At 51.2% G+C, this 17,485-nt stretch overlaps 2 protein-coding genes across 15 annotated transcripts in view; one reads left to right on the top strand and one right to left on the bottom strand.

The window, feature by feature from the left end:
• Window positions 1-2,198, top strand: part of MYL6 (myosin, light chain 6, alkali, smooth muscle and non-muscle) — a 3,432-nt gene extending 1,234 nt beyond the window's left edge. Inside the window, exons 3-7 of one of the 2 annotated variants that reach the window (XM_005876729.2) lie at window positions 257-400; window positions 626-799; window positions 893-970; window positions 1,260-1,304; window positions 2,004-2,198. In XM_005876729.2, the coding sequence (XP_005876791.1) occupies window positions 257-400; window positions 626-799; window positions 893-970; window positions 1,260-1,288 (425 nt within the window). In that variant the 3' untranslated portion in view covers window positions 1,289-1,304; window positions 2,004-2,198. The remainder of the gene's footprint in view (window positions 1-256; window positions 401-625; window positions 800-892; window positions 971-1,259; window positions 1,305-2,003) is intronic. The other variant, XM_005876728.2, reaches the window with a different exon arrangement.
• A 713-nt stretch (window positions 2,199-2,911) lies between these two features.
• SMARCC2 (SWI/SNF related, matrix associated, actin dependent regulator of chromatin, subfamily c, member 2) overlaps window positions 2,912-17,485 on the bottom strand; it is a 24,211-nt gene continuing 9,637 nt past the window's right edge. For 3 of the 13 annotated variants that reach the window (XM_014548086.1, XM_014548085.1, XM_014548094.1), the window contains 18 exons: window positions 16,666-16,725; window positions 16,497-16,534; window positions 16,093-16,223; window positions 15,742-15,813; window positions 13,311-13,424; window positions 12,724-12,877; window positions 11,824-11,916; window positions 11,443-11,562; window positions 11,288-11,350; window positions 10,689-10,947; window positions 10,052-10,213; window positions 9,730-9,800; window positions 9,371-9,506; window positions 9,126-9,292; window positions 8,281-8,415; window positions 5,567-5,948; window positions 4,814-5,239; window positions 2,912-4,294 (listed from right to left, as the gene is read on the bottom strand). In XM_014548086.1, the coding sequence (XP_014403572.1) occupies window positions 4,218-4,294; window positions 4,814-5,239; window positions 5,567-5,948; window positions 8,281-8,415; window positions 9,126-9,292; window positions 9,371-9,506; window positions 9,730-9,800; window positions 10,052-10,213; window positions 10,689-10,947; window positions 11,288-11,350; window positions 11,443-11,562; window positions 11,824-11,916; window positions 12,724-12,877; window positions 13,311-13,424; window positions 15,742-15,813; window positions 16,093-16,223; window positions 16,497-16,534; window positions 16,666-16,725 (2,660 nt within the window). In that variant the 3' untranslated portion in view covers window positions 2,912-4,217. The remainder of the gene's footprint in view (window positions 4,295-4,813; window positions 5,240-5,566; window positions 5,949-8,280; window positions 8,416-9,125; window positions 9,293-9,370; window positions 9,507-9,729; window positions 9,801-10,051; window positions 10,214-10,688; window positions 10,948-11,287; window positions 11,351-11,442; window positions 11,563-11,823; window positions 11,917-12,723; window positions 12,878-13,310; window positions 13,425-15,741; window positions 15,814-16,092; window positions 16,224-16,496; window positions 16,535-16,665; window positions 16,726-17,485) is intronic. The other 10 variants (XM_014548091.1, XM_014548092.1, XM_005876731.2 and 7 more) reach the window with 10 other exon arrangements.

The raw sequence follows: 17,485 nt of genomic DNA on the forward strand, positions 1-17,485 counted from the left end.
CCGGTCCCAGCGGCGGCCGGGCCGCGGGGTGGGGCGTGTGTGTGTAAATGTGTGGCTCCTGCCCGGGGAGCAGGGCTGTGTCCTTACCTGGGACACCTGAGTCGGGAGTCGCGGACTCTGGGTCCGTCCCTCTTAGGGACTTGGGCGCACAGGGATCATATCGGGTTTCCACGATTAAAGTTGAATGGGAACGGACACCATGAGGGTTTGGTTTAGCCCCCATGTGCCCAGTGCTGATGTGTATCTGGATCCTCAGAGTTCAAGGAGGCCTTCCAGCTGTTTGACCGAACAGGGGATGGCAAGATCCTGTACAGCCAGTGCGGGGACGTGATGCGGGCCCTGGGCCAGAACCCCACCAACGCCGAGGTGCTCAAGGTCCTGGGGAACCCCAAGAGCGATGGTGAGGGTCCTCAGGAACAGCCCCTCAGGGTGGGGGAGGGCCCAGTCCTTCAGCTCAGCGCTCCCTTTGCCTGTGTAGCCCCAAACTCAAGCAGGTCTTGTCTCAACTAGCAAATCCCATGGGTTTCTTCTGCTTGGAGTGGGAGCGGTCTGTTTGGCTGTGACCCTGTGACCCCCTCTGTTCTGAGGACTTGTGTGACTTTCCTTCCTGCCCCCTTTATGGCAGAGATGAATGTGAAGGTGCTGGACTTTGAGCACTTCCTGCCCATGCTGCAGACGGTGGCCAAGAACAAGGACCAGGGCACCTATGAGGACTACGTCGAAGGCCTGAGGGTGTTTGACAAGGAGGGGAACGGCACTGTCATGGGTGCCGAGATCCGGCATGTTCTCGTCACACTGGGTGAGGCTCTACCCTTTCTCCTTGAGCCGAGGGCCACCTGATAGACACTTCACCTGTCACGCAGTTCCCACAATGCTCTCCTTCCCTCTGCAGGTGAGAAGATGACGGAGGAAGAAGTAGAGATGCTGGTGGCAGGGCACGAGGACAGCAATGGTTGTATCAACTATGAAGGTGAGGGACAAACTGGAGAAAGCAGCCATTCGGGGCAGGTCAAGTACAGTTTGGGGCTTTCCCTGTCCCTGGACTTGGGCTCCAAAAAGTGCCAGGCAAGAGGCAGGGCCCTGCCCAGCCCAGGAGCGGGAGGCCAGGGGTGTATGACAGGAAAGGACGGGCCATGTGGTGTGAAGGGTGGGGAAGGAATGGGAAGTAAAATAAATGGAATGTCTATGTCCCCACTGCCTGACCCCTCACCCCATGTGTGTGTCTTGTCTTCACCATTAATGTCTCTTCCTTCCTGCAGCATTTGTGAGGCATATCCTGTCGGGGTGACGGGCCCGTGGGGCGGGTACGGCTCCTCCCAGCCTCCCCTTCTCTAGTTGACCCCTCCAGTGTTTTTCTTCCCCACTTGCTCTCTGGCCCCTGCCCTACCCCTACTACCATCTGACTTCTGGCATGTTTCTGCATGGAGCTGACTGGGGAGGGGAGGGGTCCTCAAAGAGGAAGACAGCCTGGGGGTGTGGTACCTCCTCTCCTAGAATGGGCTCTGAAGTTTTACTTCTGGGGCCTTAGGTGCTGGTGCCTGGGAACCCTGACACCTGTCCCGTCTTGCTTTAGGGTGATCCTTTGGCCCTGGAGCAGCGGTGGTTGGCATAGGGGGGGTGGGTTGCCTGCCCCATTGTTCTGCTGTAGCTGAACAGTTCTTCCCCTTCCTTCTGCTGGGCAGCTTGGAGGTACCCTAACCCAAAACTCTGTCTTCTCCTCCTGCCAGTGGCTGACAGTAGCTTTAGGTGTAGTTAAGAACTTTCTGCCTCTGCTGTGTTCTTGCTGCTCAGGTTGGGTGGGAACTAACAGCTGGTGGGAGGGGAGCTGGGGGCCTAGAGAACTGGTCAGACTCAAGGTGACTCCTCTGCAAACTGACCCCAAGGTTGGTTGCGGCAGGCACGTCTGTTCTTATGCCACCTTCGTGGTCTTAATGGTCTCCTGGCCCCTGGTGGTCCCCTCCCCTGGGCCCTGCCCCCTGGTTTACACTCTCTCCTTTCCACAGAGCTCGTCCGAATGGTGTTGAATGGCTGAAGACATTCCCAGTGTGCCCAGAGCCTTGTGCCTTCCCCTGTGTGAGACTGTATTAGCTCTGAAGGCTTCCCAAGTTCTCTTGTCACAGCACTTTTCCCAGTTTGTATCTCTTGGATGATGTTTGCCATCAGCATTCACCAAATAAACTTGTTTTCTGTGCCCTAAATGCGGTTCTGTTTTCCTTCCTGAGCAGGGTGAAGGGAGAAATAGTCCAGGATCAATGGACCAGGGGCTGGGGAAGGGCCTGTAGGAGCCCTTTGCCTCACTGAAGAAATGCTGACCACATTCATTGCTGTTACAAAGGCCACCCCTTGGGGGATGAGGAAAGCCATAGATCTCTAGGACCAAGGCTGGCCAGCCTTGTTCCAGCCCACATCAGGCTGAGTCCTCCCCTAGCACTCTAGCTCCTTAAATCCAACGCTGACCCTCCCAAGCACTGCAGACCTTTGGTGGGGGAAACGTGGAGACTGTTTATTGGAGCTAAAGCTAGGGCACATTGGCACTGCCAGAGCCTGTCACCCAGCAGGGCTAGGGGCCAATAGCAACAGAAGGAGGTGAGATGCCTGCCTTCTCCCTGCCTAATAAGGGAAGAAATGAAGCCACTACTTCTGAAAGGGTAAATAAACAAAAGCTCCCGGTTGAGGATGTCCTTCCAAGCCTTAAACAGCTATTTTGGGGCAGGTGAGAGCCTCTGCCCAGCTCCTGCATCAGTGCACAGCCCTGACAGCTGAGCTGCCTGGCTGTGGGGGAGAGGCCAGCGCTGGGCCCAGTGCCTCTGGCCTAAGTGGACGCCCCAGGGAAGAACTCCAGCAATGATGCCCCAGCCCGACCCGCTACCTGACAGTCACAGGTCAGAGAACACAGAAGGCATCCACAAGATAAAACTGAAAGCAAATTAATTTATAAAAAAGAAAAAGAAAGAAAAAAGAGAAAATTTACAGAAAACTTTTGAACAGAAGGAAGGTGCCAAGACGCAGAGGAGAAGAAACATGGGGACATGAGGAGCGAAGGGCCTGGTGGGCGGGACGAGGGACTGGTGGGGAGCCTGGAGTCACGTTTGCCTGCACATCGAGGGTGAAGAGGGGAGAGCTGGTATGTGAGGCACTGGAATCTGGGGAGCTGAGCTGCAAGCTGGGGGTCAGCACTAACCTAGGTTGGGCACCCCTACCCCACTGTCTGCAAATCCCAGGGAAACCCTAGCTACCAGTCAAGGTTCTGATGGTCTTGGTGGAGGAGGGAAGAGGTTATGGGAATGATCCACTGAGTCATAAGAAAGAGGTGCTTAAGTGCTTTTTGAAAATTTCAGGTTTTTAAAACTTTCCATCTTCTAGCTGCCCTCTCCATGTCTTCTAGGAGCCCACTGAGAAAGCCCAGGGAGGAAGAAGAGCCCTGAATGCCCTGTCTTCCTCTATTATCTACCACAGGAATCTCCAAAAATAGGTTTCCCCACCAAATACACATACGCTGACATCAACTACATTGGCGACTTAAAAACACAAAAACTGACATTCAGAGGGAAACGGGTCACTGGCTGAGCTGGGGTGGCCTAAAACAGCAACACTGAGGAAGCAGCAGGAGAGATTAGTAGGGATAAAAAAAAAGGTGGGGGGGGGGGGTTCTGAGTTGACTTAGTTACTACCGAGGGGCTGGAGGAGACAGGTTCTGCACCCTATTTTATCCCCAGAGCTCTCTCCAGAATGTTAATTACCCTTTTCTAAAATGGTCACCTCCCCCCTCCAAAAAATTTAAAAGTTGGATTTTTTTTTAGTGGGTGGAGGGAGCTCCAATGCAGCTTAAAAAAAAAAAATCTATTTCCTTTAAAAGGGCTTAATTTTTTCCATCCATAAAAAATGCAGTCGTTTTGAGGGGGTGTACCCTTTAGAAGTGATTAATTAGAACCTTGTATAAATACCTTCCCCCAGTCCTTCCTTTGAGGGCACATCCCCATCCTATCCTTCCTCCCAGACATTAGGAAGATCCTTTAAACAGAAGTCCTTGAATAATCCGATATAAAAATGCAAGCCCCGACAGGGGCTTTGGTGGGGGCTTTGGAGGGGGCAGGAAGTGCTTTCCTTACGTAGTGATGAGCTCTCCAGCTGGGGAAGAGTCCCAGTGGTGGGGGGAGGGCTCTTCCTGGAACCTTGATCTTCATGGGGGTGAGGGAGAGAGATGTCTGGCTGGTTCCTCACTGTGGAGGTGGCACAGGGGTGACCGTGCCTGGGCTCGGGGCTGTGGGGTCTGGAGGCAGGGGGGTGCCTGGGTCTGTGGAGAAAGGGAAGATGAATCAGCTAGGGTGAGCAGGAGAGAGGGCACCACGGACAAACAGAACTGGGCAAGGCGTGCAATGGGTGGGTAGATGAATGAGGTACCCACAATATACAACTTCCTTTCCCAACAACCTCTCCCACCTCACACTGGGAAGTGATAGACCTGAAATCATCCTCCTGCCCCCAAGGGAACTCTAAATGGGGCATCTGAGCATGATGGGGACAAGCAAAGGGGGTGCCAATCATCATGCAATCAGTAGCTGCCTTTCAAGTTTACAGCTGAGATGCTCTGTGCCACAGGACTCCTCCATGACCCACCAGTGACAGGCCCCAACGTCATCCCTGAGGTGGCAGCTGCCCGGCTGGGGGATGGTGAGGACAGCCAGAGAGGCCCTTCCTCCTGGATTCTAATTTCACCAGAGCGCTCAAAGAGTACCTGAGCCCTCCCCCTTGCCCTCCTCTCCCCATGTGGACCCCTCTCCCGCACCCTTCTCCCCTCCCGGACCCTTCTCACCTGGCAGTGGGCTGGCACTGGGCAGGAGGTTGCCCTGAACAGCTGCCACAATGGCAGGGCTCTGGGCTGCGGCGGATCCGAGCCCCGGCCCGAGAGGCAAGGAAGATGGCATGGTGGTGGTCGCCGGCAGGTTAGGATGTAGAGGGTTCGCCATGGACACAGGCAGGTTAGGTGGGGGGAGAGTGCCCGGGGCGAACGGGAGATGGTGGTGATGCCCATGCAGGTTAGGAGGAGGGGGAAGGTTAATACTGATGGAGTCGGCTAGACTACCAAATGGGATGATGGATGGAGCAGGAGGAGGAGGAGGCGGCATGCCAAAAGGCAAACCCAAAGGAGCATTACCCGCCACGCCTGGGTGCCCGCTGCCTGGCACTGCCCCTGGCATCATTGAGGGAGGAGTTTGTTGGTTGGGGAACGGTGAGGGGCCTGGGAATAGAGAAGAGATCCAGATGATTAGAGACAGAAAATCTCACTTATCAACTCACTTTTATAGGGAGGATAATCTAGTCACTCCTAGGCACCACCTTCCCTTTTTCTGACACTAGAATTAGTGGTAAATCCTTGGAGCAACATTCCAAAGATCTGGGTTTGGGGAAAGATCCCTGCTGGCTTAGGGATATGGCAGAGGTGGGCCCAGCAGTAGAAACTGAGGCCAATTCTATCTCCAATCCTATCACATATCCCCTCCGAGGGGACCTGGAACGCTCACCTGGATCGCTCTGGTCAGCAAGAGTTCAAGAACCCATCACTTACCATGGGGTCCAGGGGGTGGAACCCCTGGTGGGACTGCCCCAGGTTGGGGGGCTCCGGCTGGTTGTTGCTGCTGTGGCCCTGCAGTTGACCCTGTCTGCCCAATCTGTTCAGAGGGGCCCAAGCTTCCAGGAGGGACCCCACTGCTAGCAGGAGCAGGGGCCACAGAAGCCGGAGCCATCGCCAAGCCATGGACTGTGGGTGGCCCAGCAGCGCCTGTAGGTGGGATAGGCTGGGAGCCTGGGGGCAGGGCTGGAGGTGGCTGCTGCTGCTGCTGGTGCATTTGCTGAAAGTGCTGCTGCCGAGCCCTCATCTCCGCATACTTCAGCTGCTCCATGTGGAAGGCTTGCCTGTCGGCCAGGAGCTGCTGCCTCTGATACTCCAGCTGCCGGTGCCAATTGAGTACTGTCACCCGTGTTCAAGAGATCCCAGAGCAAACACCTTCCCCCTGCTTTATTTCTGACAAACCCAGCCCCTCATTCTGGTGGTTCCCCGCACAAGTCTAAATCAGTGCGTGAGCATCCCCATCCCCTCCCCCATCTTCTGGCTGCCCACACAGCTTCTCATGGCAATGGTGTTAGTCTGGGGGCCAGCCCTTGCTGATTTCAGCTACAAAGCTTTGCACTTGTCATTAATCTGGAAAACCTTTCCAGTCCTCCTTCATGTTCTTTTCTTCCTTAAAAATTGGCTAAAAACTCATCATTCTTAGGGAGCCATCTCAGATCAATTCACTAGCCTCTGAGCTTTTGGCCTTTATTCTGTTATCACCTCAGGACTTATATACTTGATTTGAAATCTCTTAATTTGAATTTGTCAGGTACTTTAAGCATTAACTGTTTTTTGATGTCTCCATACCGTATATATTTGATGTCTCTAATTGAATTGTAAGTTCTCTGAGGGCAGGGGCCCTGTATTCTCTTTCTTTTCTTTTTTAAATATATTTTTTTTTATTTCAGAGAGAAAGGGAGAGGGAAAGAGAGATAGAAACATCAATGATGAAAGAGAATCATTGGGGGAGAGACCAAGATGGCGGCATAGGTAAACACCGGAGACTGCTGCCGCAACCAACCACTTCAAAAATACAACTAAAAGACGGAACGGACATCACCCAGAACCACAGGAAGGCTGGCTGAGGAGAGACTTTTCAACTAGAAGGAAAAATAACAGCACACCGAGGCTCAGAGGAGGCGCAGTGTGGAAAATACTCAGGTGCGGAGGTGCGCGCGCAAAGCGGGCTGGTGGCTGAGAGCGCGGTTGTCGTTTTCGGTCAGGGGGGAGTCTCAGACTCTGAGCTCCAGATACGGGCGAATCGCTGGGGACTCAAACGGGAGAAGTGGGAGTGTCTGGCATCAGTTGGAAGGCAGCTTTCCCTCCGAGGTTTGCAGCGGTTCCTGGGGTTCTGAGAAGCAGAGCCTCTGGGAACGGGACTGAGGGCACCATAACCGCTCCCTCCGCCCGCCCTGTTGAGCCCGCCCCGCCCAAGCCCTGCGCAGAGCCATTTGCCAGATCGCCTCAGGCAAAGGCTAGATTAGCACCTCCCCAGAGGACAGAAGTTTTCCGCGGCAGACACAGCTGATTCACACAGCCAGTCGGCCTGGTGGTCAAATCCCTCTAGTATTAACTACAACAATCAAGGCTCAACTAGAACAAGACTGCGCACAAAGACCACTAGAGGGTGCACCAAGAAAGCATAAAAAATGCGGAGACAAAAAAACATGACAGAAATGGAGGATATAGAGCTAAAAATCGCAATTTTGAGGGCTTGCAAAAATGTGCTAGAAGCTGTCAATAAACTTGAGGAGAGAGTCACGAAAACTAATGAGACCCTCGATGCTATGATAAAGAACCAACTAGAAATTAAGCATACACGGACTGAAATAAAGAATATTATACAGACACCCAATAGCAGACCAGAGGAGCGCAAGAATCAAGTCAAAGATTTGAAATGCGAAGAAGCAAAAAACACCCAACCGGAAAAGCAAAATGAAAAAAGAATCCGAAAATACGAAGATAGTGTTTCTTTTTTAAATATATTTTTTTTTATTTCAGAGAGAAAGGGAGAGGGAAAGAGAGATAGAAACATCAATGATGAAAGAGAATCATTGATTGGCTGCCTCCTGAACACCCCCCAATGGGAATTGAGCCAGCAACCAAGGCATGCGCCCTTGACTAGAATTGAACCCAGGACCATTCAGTCCACAGGTCTGAATCCACAGGTCTCTATCCAATGAGCCAAACCAGCTAGGGCTCATCTCTTTCTTTTTACAACTTCTCAAAGACAAAGTGGTCCATAGCTTATCTATCCCATCCCCTTTTCAAGTTCATGTCCTGGATCTGAAGCCTCTACCCTCTCATCATGCCTTAAATTTATTCAACCCCTCAATATATACTTATTGAGAGTTTACTATGGGCCAAGCACTGTTCAAGGACCTGGAGATGCTGATCAAAAATTAACCAGGATCTCTGTCCCATGGAGGAGCTGACATTGTGTGGCACCTCAGCTCCGGCCTCACCTGTGGGCCACTTGTCCTTAACTACCTGGAGCTGGCTCCCCCTGCCCTGGCTTGGGCTGTTCCACTCTTGCTTTGGAGCCCTGTCCATCTCAGGCTTTCTGCTCTGCTGCTCCCCTCTCCCTACTGCCCTGTCCTCAACTGAAGCACAACTCAGCATCAAGGTGGGGCCCTGGCTCTGCTGAACCCCTAGGGAACATTACTCACTGCTTCTCGCTCCCGGTCCATGATCGTCTCCAGCTCCTCAAAGTGTCGGAGTTTGATCTCCAGCTTTTTCATCTGGGTCTCTACTAGCAGGGCCACCAGAGATTTGATCTTCCTCTCCTCAACAGCAGCCAAGTGCTAGGGAAGGAGGGGTGGAAAGCATGTCAGCGGGAAGACCCAGTGGAAGACATTCCGGGGCAGAGAAAGGTGGCAGGTTTTAAGAAACAACTTGCTGTATTCACAGCCCAGAGAGCAAAACAGGCTTGATATTTTTAAAAGAACATGAAGAAAAATCAAGTGTGGCAAAGGATAAGACAAAGTCAAATAATCTATATATATAAAAACCTAAGTGACCGTTGGACTATTTGACCAGTAGCTATGACGCGCAATGACCACCAGGGGCAGATGCTCAACATACAGGCATGGAAACATGGAACAGCCTGATGAATCTCAGAGGGAAGGGGGAAGAAATTAACCAAAGAGCTTATATGCCTACTAGAGGTCCGGTGCACAGATTCATGTACTGGTGGGGTCCCTCGGCCTGGCCTGCAGGGAGCGGGCCGAAACTGACAGTCTGACATCCCCCGAGAGGTCCCAGATTGTGAGAGGGCACAGGCCAGGCCGAGGGACCCCACTGGTGCACAGATCTGTGCACCGGGCCTCTAGTCAAATAATCAAAGCTTAAGAAACTTAGAACAGTGATGACCAACCCTCCCTCTTAGGATCAAAAGAAAAAGGAAATGGCCAGCATTATTCAAGGGATGAGTAAGGAAGGATTTCCTCCAGGTGAAGTGAGATCAGAGAAGGGGCATCTCCCCCTTGGGGTTTTCTGGGTCTCTGGCCCTCACCTTGGCCTTCACAGCGGCGGCGGCCAGCGCAGCAGCAGCAGCGGTGGAGAGATTGCCCTCACCGATGTCCCTCTCCACCTTGGTCTTCCTTTCCCCCTCTGACTCCACCACTTCCTTCAGCACTTCCTCCTGCCCCTCCTTTGGCTCCTTCTCCTTCTCAGGGTCAACTGGGCCGGGAACAGGGCTGTTAGTCCTCCGGCCTCCCTTCTCTCTCCTGGACTTAACCACCCTGCGGGGAGGCTCACCTATGGGGTCCCCATCACTCTTCTCTGACTCCTTCTCACTGTCGCCTTCTTTCCCTTTCTCTTCATCTTTCTTGGGAGCCTCGCTAGTCTTCTCTTTTGCTTCTTCCTCCACAGCCCCAACTCCTTCTCGAGGTTCCTGAAGTCCCAGGGAAAGAAAAGTAGAGGATATCAGGGTGACTGGTTCTCACACAGGATCTGGACTGGGAAATGAATTCACACCTCTTACTTGGGAGGTAGTTTGGCTCCAGGAGAAGCCTAGCCACCTCTTGCCTGAGCTGGACTAAGCCAGCTCTCCATCACTATGCTGCCACCCCACCCCCAGCCTCCCAGCCCCCCAGCCCAGGTCAATCCAGCTATACCTTGGGCTCCTTCTTCTCCTCTGCGGCCTGGCCCTCCGCCCGTGCCTCGTCAGTCCCGCTCTCCTCTGGGCCCGTGGGAAGAGGAAATGGGAAGTGGCTGATACAGAGTCTGTCTCTACAGCACTTTTCCCACAGCCCCCTTTCCTAGCCAAAATCTTAGTGAGAGGGTCAATAGGGAGACAGAGTCCCTAAGGTAAAGTCCTGGGTAAAATAAAACCCCCACCAATCTCCCATTTGTCTTGTGCTCTGAGGCCAACCGAGGCAGGGATGGCATAGGGAAGCCAGGTGGAAGGGGAGAAATCTGGGAACTTGTCAGCCTTACCAATCCGCTCAGGCTCATCAGAGGTGGTTCCAGCAATACCACTACTTTCCAGACCAAAGGCTGGGTCTGCCTTGCCTGTCACTTTGGCTGCTTCCTCCACTTTCCGAACATGGGCCTCCACCAAGGCTGTGGGTACCTCTTCCTTCATTTTAGAGAACTCCTCTGCAAGTTTCAGAGAGGATGAGGATGGGAATGGGGGCAGGGAGGCAGTTCTGGCCACCCCAGTGAAATCCCATCTCTCCATCCAGACCAACATGGAGCCAGACAGGTGCCTGAGCTGATGCCAGCAGAAGACAAGGCCATTAAGGCAGCCAAACTTGAGAGGGTCTCAAGGTCTGAGTAACTAACTAGACCTTCAAACGCAAACTAAGCCCGGCTGGTGTGGCTCAGTGGTTGAGCATCAACTTATAAACCAGGAGGCCAGGGTTCAATTCCTGGTCAGGAAACATGCCTGGTTGTGGGCTCAATCCCCAGTTGAGGGCGTGAAGGAGGCAGCCGATCAATGATTCTCTCTCATCATTGATGATTCTCTCTCTCTCTCCCTCACCTTTCCTCTCTAAACTCAATAAAAATATATTTAAACAAACGAACAAACAAAAAAACGCAAACTAAGAAGGCCAGGAACCCTCCACATTACCTAGAGCCGACTTTGCAGCAGCAGAGGCGACTCGAGGATCGACGACGGAGGCCAGGAAGGCGACAGTGCTCATGACGGGGTTGCCTGACTGACTGAAAGGGATGGGCTGGTAGGCCAGGGGGCCCAGGGAGGCCTCCGAGTCCTCCAGGTACGGGTCTTCAATGGGAAGACGAAGAAAATGCAAGATGCACTCGTCCTGCGTGCGGCTTCCCACATGCTCAGACACTTTGTTCCAGTCGTCTTTGTACATTTCCAGAGCCTGGTGGTGGTGGTGGAGGAGACACAACTTCGCTTACTTGGCCACTTCCCTTGAAGATCAATTCCCCCCATCTTACTAAGGCGAGCTGGCTTCAAAGCTCTCTGTCTGTGGTATTTGTGTGCTCGGTTGGGTCCAAAAGGAACTTGCAAGTAGCACTAAGAACGGATATGGCGTTAAGGAAATGGCCCAAATCTCTGGCCTGGAGCTGTTGCCTAGGGCAGGTGCGACAGGCATCGGGAAGGAGAGAGACTGAGGGCAAGATCACGCTGCCCCGCTCACGAGTGCCCAGGCACCCGGCCACTTCTGTCACGCAGGCCTCTCCTTTCCTCGCCCCAATTACCTCCAGTAGAAGCAGGGTCTCCTGCTCCGTCCACTCTCGCGTGGCACTGGCCGCAGCTTTGCTCTGCAGGGGAAAGACAGGCGGGTCAGCCAGAGGGGCCTTGACCTCTGAGGAGTGAGGGCGCTCAGGCCCTGAGTCACCCCACACTTCCATACCTTGGAGGGAACGTTCTTCTTTGTGTACATGTCTGTGCGTAGCCCAAAGTTCTGCATGTCTGTTGGTTTCTCTTTGCCTTTGTCAGGGAAGTTGAGCATTTGTTGGGAAGCAGAGGTCTGCTATTTGTGGAGGGAAAGAAAGAGGTGAGTACAAATGACCACCAGGAGCCAGGGACAGAGAGAGAAAGATAGAGACAGAAAGAGAGAAAGAGAGAGATAGAAACAGACAGAAGGAGCTTTCTTCCCAAAGTCAGGGACACCCCTGGGCGGGGCTTCCTCCCTCACTGCTGTAGCTCCTCTGTTCTCATCTCTCCTTCCCGGGCAGGGGCCCCCAAACAAAGGGGCAAATAAGAAGCCCAGCAGGGTCTACACCCCACCTACCAGCTCTGGCTTGCCCTTAGCGGTCTCTGGCACCAGGTCATCCAGCTCTTTGCCCTTGCGCCCAGCCTTGGTATCAGCATCAACCTGGCGGCCCTGGGGGACAGAGCTTGACGTCATGGAGGCTGGGCAGGGAACACCAGGCCAAGGCCCTAGAGGCCTCAAGACCAAGTCCTGGGTGGTCCGCAGCTCTGGGGCCTTCATGCCATTGCTCCATGTTCCCTTAATGGTTAATTAAGCCTGCACTTGGCATGATATCCACTTGTATTCACATATGTCTTTACAAATTTCCTTAGGAGCTGGACAATTAGGTTCTAGTTCTAGATTTAGTACTCAGTGACCTTGGGCAAGCCACATAACCTTTCTCCTCTTAATTTTTGTAATGTGTGAAATGGAAGTGGAAAAATGGAAGTGATAATAATGAGTCAAAAATGAAAAAATGTTGGAAACATGACAAAGCTAAAAAATTTCATGCAACTGAATTTCAAGCCATTTTTCTCCTCTTTTTTGTAATGTGTGAAATGGAAGTGAAAAAATGGAAGTGATAATAATTATGAGTCAAAAATGAAAAAATGTTGGAAACATGACAAAGCTAAAAAATTTCATGCAACTGAATTTCAAGCCATTTTTCTCTATCTGTTCCGTCCCCTACATTAGTCTCTCTGCTCCTTGAGGACAAGAAACATCTCTTCTCCCTCAGCAAGTCCTTGTAATCTTAGGTACAGAGGCTGAGAGAGGTTGCTAAACACCTGGGGCTGATTCCTATCGCCCTGTGCATCCCATGGAAAAGGAAGAAGCCTCAAAACACTCCTGAACCATTACCCTAAAAAACCAGAAAAAGAAAAGTCCAAAGAAGCCCAATTTTACTCCCCCCGCACCCATCCCTACAGCCCCTCATCCTACCTGTGGGGTCTTGGGTTGCAGAGGCACCAGCCCTGAGGGCGTGTCCGCTAAGACATGGAAGTGAGAGGTGGGTGGAGGTCCCATTGGGGTTGGTCGACTCTCAGCATCCACCTGGTAGTTTATAAGACCCCACTGCTCTAGGAAGGCGTGGACCCTGGGAGGAGACAGAAACAGGGTCACAGGCAACCAGAAAGCTGCATGAGAGCTGAGGACAGAGGTGGCCTAAAGCTCCCTCTCCCGCCCTGTTTTCTGCTCATTCTCCCCCCTGGGAAATCTCTCCTCCCACCACGTAAATGCCAAGTCTACATCTCCAGTTAGGACTCTCTTCATATTCATCCACCTGCTCCACATCTCCTCCTGGACAGCCAGTAAAATCGAAACAGGACTTTCTCCTTTCCTCCATGCTCATGGGGTACCACTGCCATTCCCTCAAGTCACTCGCACCCCGAACCTGACCCTCACCTTTCCCTAGAGGTGTTTCTTCTTGCTCACTCCCCTATGTTCCTTGCTGGCATCTCTGTTTCTGCCAAGAGATATCTGTGGGCAGACATCCTGACATACCCCTTCCTCTCAGCTGCAAAACCCACCTCATGATGGCACAGACATCGCCCGCCAGGTTCCTGCGGCAGGCGGTAGAGGTGAGATACTCCTGGGGGTTCAGCCGGTAAGTGTCAATCATGAAGTTTCGGTAGGCCAGGTAGCTTAGGAGAGATGAACAATGAGGCAGAAAAATAAATGTCTGTTGACGGCTGAAGGGGAGGAAAAGTGATAAAGGAGCAAATAACTCCTCCTATATGACAAAGGCAAAAAAGAGCTGACAATTTGACTCAATAAACAATTTGGGTCTACTATGTGCCCGACACCAGGGGTTCAAACACTGCTGACGTTTTCCTTGATGTTTTTTTTTAAAAATATATATTTTATTGATTTCTCACAGAGAGGAAGGGAGAGGGAGAGAGAGTTAGAAATATCCATGAGAGAGAAACATCGATCAGCTGCCTCCCGCATACCTCCCACTAGGGATGTGCCCGCAACCGAGGCACATGCCCTTAGTCGGAATCGAACCTGGGACCTTTCAGTCCGCAGGCCGACGCTCTATCCACTGAGCCAAACCGGCTAGGGCTCCTTGATGGGGTTTTTAAAGTAAATTATATCCTTGGCTGTACTTGAAGGTAATTCACTCAACTTTTAAATAAGGAATCAAAAGGTAAAAAAAGGAGCCCTTATTTCCAAATGCATATGTTAGAGGGAGGTCCAAATCCATGTATCCTACTAGTCAGCAAACAATATGTTTTGAATGTGGAAAAGCTCAAATCCCAGTTCTACCATGATAGCCTCGGGCATGACACTTTAATTTTTGCCTCTCAGTTTCCCCATCTATAAAGTGGAGTGTCTGTTGAAGCTTAGAAAGGTCTGTAAAGGTCTCGTACAGTTTGAAAAATGATAGCTGTTGTATAGTATAGTGTAAAGTTTGAGACCATGACCCAGACTAAAGGATTCAGATCTCGGTTTTACTACTTACTAGCTGTGTGACCTTAAGCACTAACTTAACCCCTCTATACCTCAGTTTCCTAATCAGTGAACTGGAGATGATAATAACCTTCCCCTAAAGCTGACGTGGAGATTAAATTAGCCAATGTCTGTAGGACTGTGCCTGGGAGACATTAAGCTCTCAATAAAGGTAGGCAATTATCATCATTAACTATTTTATGGCAAAAGGGTAAAGTGTAAGTTAGGAAACATGATTTCAAATACTGCTTTGCCACCAAAAAAATAGCTTTGTGTCCTTCCTTTGCCAGTCACATCATCTTGAAAGGCCTCAAGATTGTTAGTTTTTAATGTGGTGAGAACTATACAAGTTATAAGCTTTCTTCCAGATCTAAAAATCTATGATTCTCTCTTCCTGGTGAATTTGGTTTCTCTCCAGATAAAAAAATAATACATAAAACATAAAACTATTAAAAAAAAAAAAAAAAGGTCCTGGCTGGTTTGACTCAGTGGATAGAGCGTCAGCCTGCGGACTGAAGGGTCCCAGTTCAATTCCGGTCAAGGGCACATGCCTGGGTTGCGGGCTCGTACCCCAATAGGGGGTGTGCGGGAGGCAGCCGATCAATGATTCTCTCTCATAAATAAATAAAAAGGAGTGCAAAGTGTGGAACAGTTCTAGTTTCAACCCTGAGGGCAAATCATGTTGATCACGTCACCTGGCCACTACTTCCTTTTCCCCTGGAGAGCGAGGCTTCTTCACACACACTGCTTTCCCAGAAGAGGAGAGAAGCAGACCAGGCTACAGGAAAAGTAGCATCGCAGGAAGGGAAGGGAAGACGGCCCCCGAGAGGGGAAGCTGAGGAGCAGATGGGAAGCAAGCCCTGGTTCTCAGGGAACCTGGGCTCAGCACTCAGGCTCACCATCTCATCATGATATTGATCCTGGAGCATCTCTAACCAGAGAAGATTGCCAAGTCTCATCCAAAGCCAAGCAAGTTTGGCCTGAGGCAACACCTTGATGGAGATGAAGACTTCTGAGCCCCAAGCCCGCACTTGACCTAATACTTCTCTCCAGAAAGCCCTCTCCATCCCTTAATTCACAGACGTGGGTCTTAATAGTTTTCCCTCTTGTTTATCTATCAAAACCTACCCTTAGGGACCAGCCTGGTAACAGCCACTGACAGTTTAGTCAAAGCTATTCTAGGGAGATTTGCATTTTGGACAACATCAGTAATTGTGGATTGAAAGAGTCTGTGCCCTGTTAAAAGAAATGGATTTGGAGCAGGTAGTTGTTTTGTACAGAAGAGCAGGCTGATATGGCCACTGGGCAAATCCTAGAGAGCGTGTTGCGTGGTCACAGTGCTGGGCTGGGGCTGCCTGGGGGCAGCGATCACGTATTGGTAAGCCTTGCACAAGCGCTTGGCTCATAGAAGAACTCAAGAAATGTTTGCTAAATAGGATGTTGCTGGATCAGGAAGAGTGAATGGGGACAGGAAGAGAGAAAGAGATTCATGAACCGAGATGTCCTTACATTTCTGGAGTCTTGGACTTGTTCTTGCCGTTGAAGAACTCAGGGAGAGCCCGCCGCTCAATGGCATGAACACTGCAAGAGAAGCCAGTGCATTCAGAAGGCACTAGTGGAGAGATGGGAGCCCCAAAGAGAGGAAAAGCCTAGAAGGTGAGGCAGGCAAACAGCTGGAGACAGCAGGAAGGAGTCAGATGCTTGGGGAGAACTTCCTCCCAGGGCTCCCCTAAAATGGAAGTGTACCCCAGTCTAGCTGACTGAGGAAGAAATAACTTATTTAGCGGCAGGAGAAGGAACAACATGTTGACCCAAGGAGGCAGGGAGAAAAGGGTTTAGTGAGAAGCTGGAGAACAATACCTATTATAATCGAACCAGGCTGCATAGCTGGGAATGATGATGTGGTGGGTCTGCTCAGTCACATTGTCCTCATGCAGGTCCGGGTTCTTGGTCTGCTCCCCCTTGTTCCCCGTACTGTTTTCATCCTCATCCTATGAACACGGAGGCTGCTGGACACTCAGCATTCTCATCTTGCCCCTAGCAACCCCCTGCTTCTCCCGCACCCCAGGAATGTGGGCACCAAAGATGGGTGAGGGAGTGAACAGTAATGGGCCCCAGGACTGGAAAAGGGTCAGTTTTGAGCAATAGGTAGAATTAGTCTATGGGGGGAAATGTCCGGGCAGGGAAAGTTCTGGGCAGAGGGAACTTTATAATCACAAATCAGAATCACATAGAGAGGTAGGGCCCCTCTAAACTGGCTCCACCTTGCCCGTGGTCTCCATGCTTTCATCCTCCTGTTCATCTGAAAGAGAGAGACAGCAAGATAGAAGGCTGAAGCCTCCAGAGGGGCCGAGAAGAGCCCTACTTTCTGAAAAGCCCCGGCAGGCTGGGGAAGTGACAGCTGGCCTCCCCGGATCGGGCTCCCCTTCTTACCCAAGTCAGTCATGGTGCCTCCTTTGACCGGGGCTGACTCCGAGTCCTTCTTAGTGTTGACTGTAGGAAGAGAGTCATTTTATCAGACAGGTTCTGCCTAAACCAGGCCCTTACCTCTCTGCTGCTAAGTTCTAAAGATCTCACTTTCTCCAAAAACTTTCTCCTGATCATAAAATGTAGTAACTTCCTTCAGTCACAATCAGTCTAGGTTTTGAAACTCACTTGCCATTTTGCCCTCTTCCCAACCAAAAATTCATTTAGCTTTTTTCTATAGAGAAGCATTTTCTACTCAATGGATATTCATATATCAATTGTCTTTCAGGCCCTTATATCCACCTATGTGTCTTTTTAAAAAAACTAAAAATGTCTTTATTGATTTTAGAGAGAGAGAGAGAGATGGGAAGGGAGAGGGAGAGAGAAACATCCATGTGAGAGCACAAAATCAACTGGCCGCCTTCCGCACAGCCCCTACTGGGGATCAAGCCCCCAGTCCAGGCATGTGCCCCGACAAGGAATTGAACTGGTGACCTCTCACTGCATGAGACAACACTCAACCAACTGAGCCACATCCGCCAGGGCTGTAAGTTCTTAATAAAGTGAGACAGAGCCCTAACCGGTTTGGCTCAGTGATAGAGCGTCGGCCTGCGGACTGAAAAGTCCCAGGTTCAATTCCGGTCAAGGGCACGTACCTTGGTTGCGGGCACATCCCCAGTGGGGGGTGTGCAGGAGGCAGATGATCGATGTTTCTCTCTCATCAATGTTTCTAACTCTCTATCCTTCTCCCTTCCTCTGCAAAAAATCAATAAAATATAAAAAAAAA

This window comes from Myotis brandtii, unplaced genomic scaffold (genome assembly GCF_000412655.1).
Source record: "Myotis brandtii unplaced genomic scaffold, ASM41265v1 scaffold496, whole genome shotgun sequence".
Taxonomy (NCBI): Eukaryota; Metazoa; Chordata; class Mammalia; order Chiroptera; family Vespertilionidae; genus Myotis; species Myotis brandtii.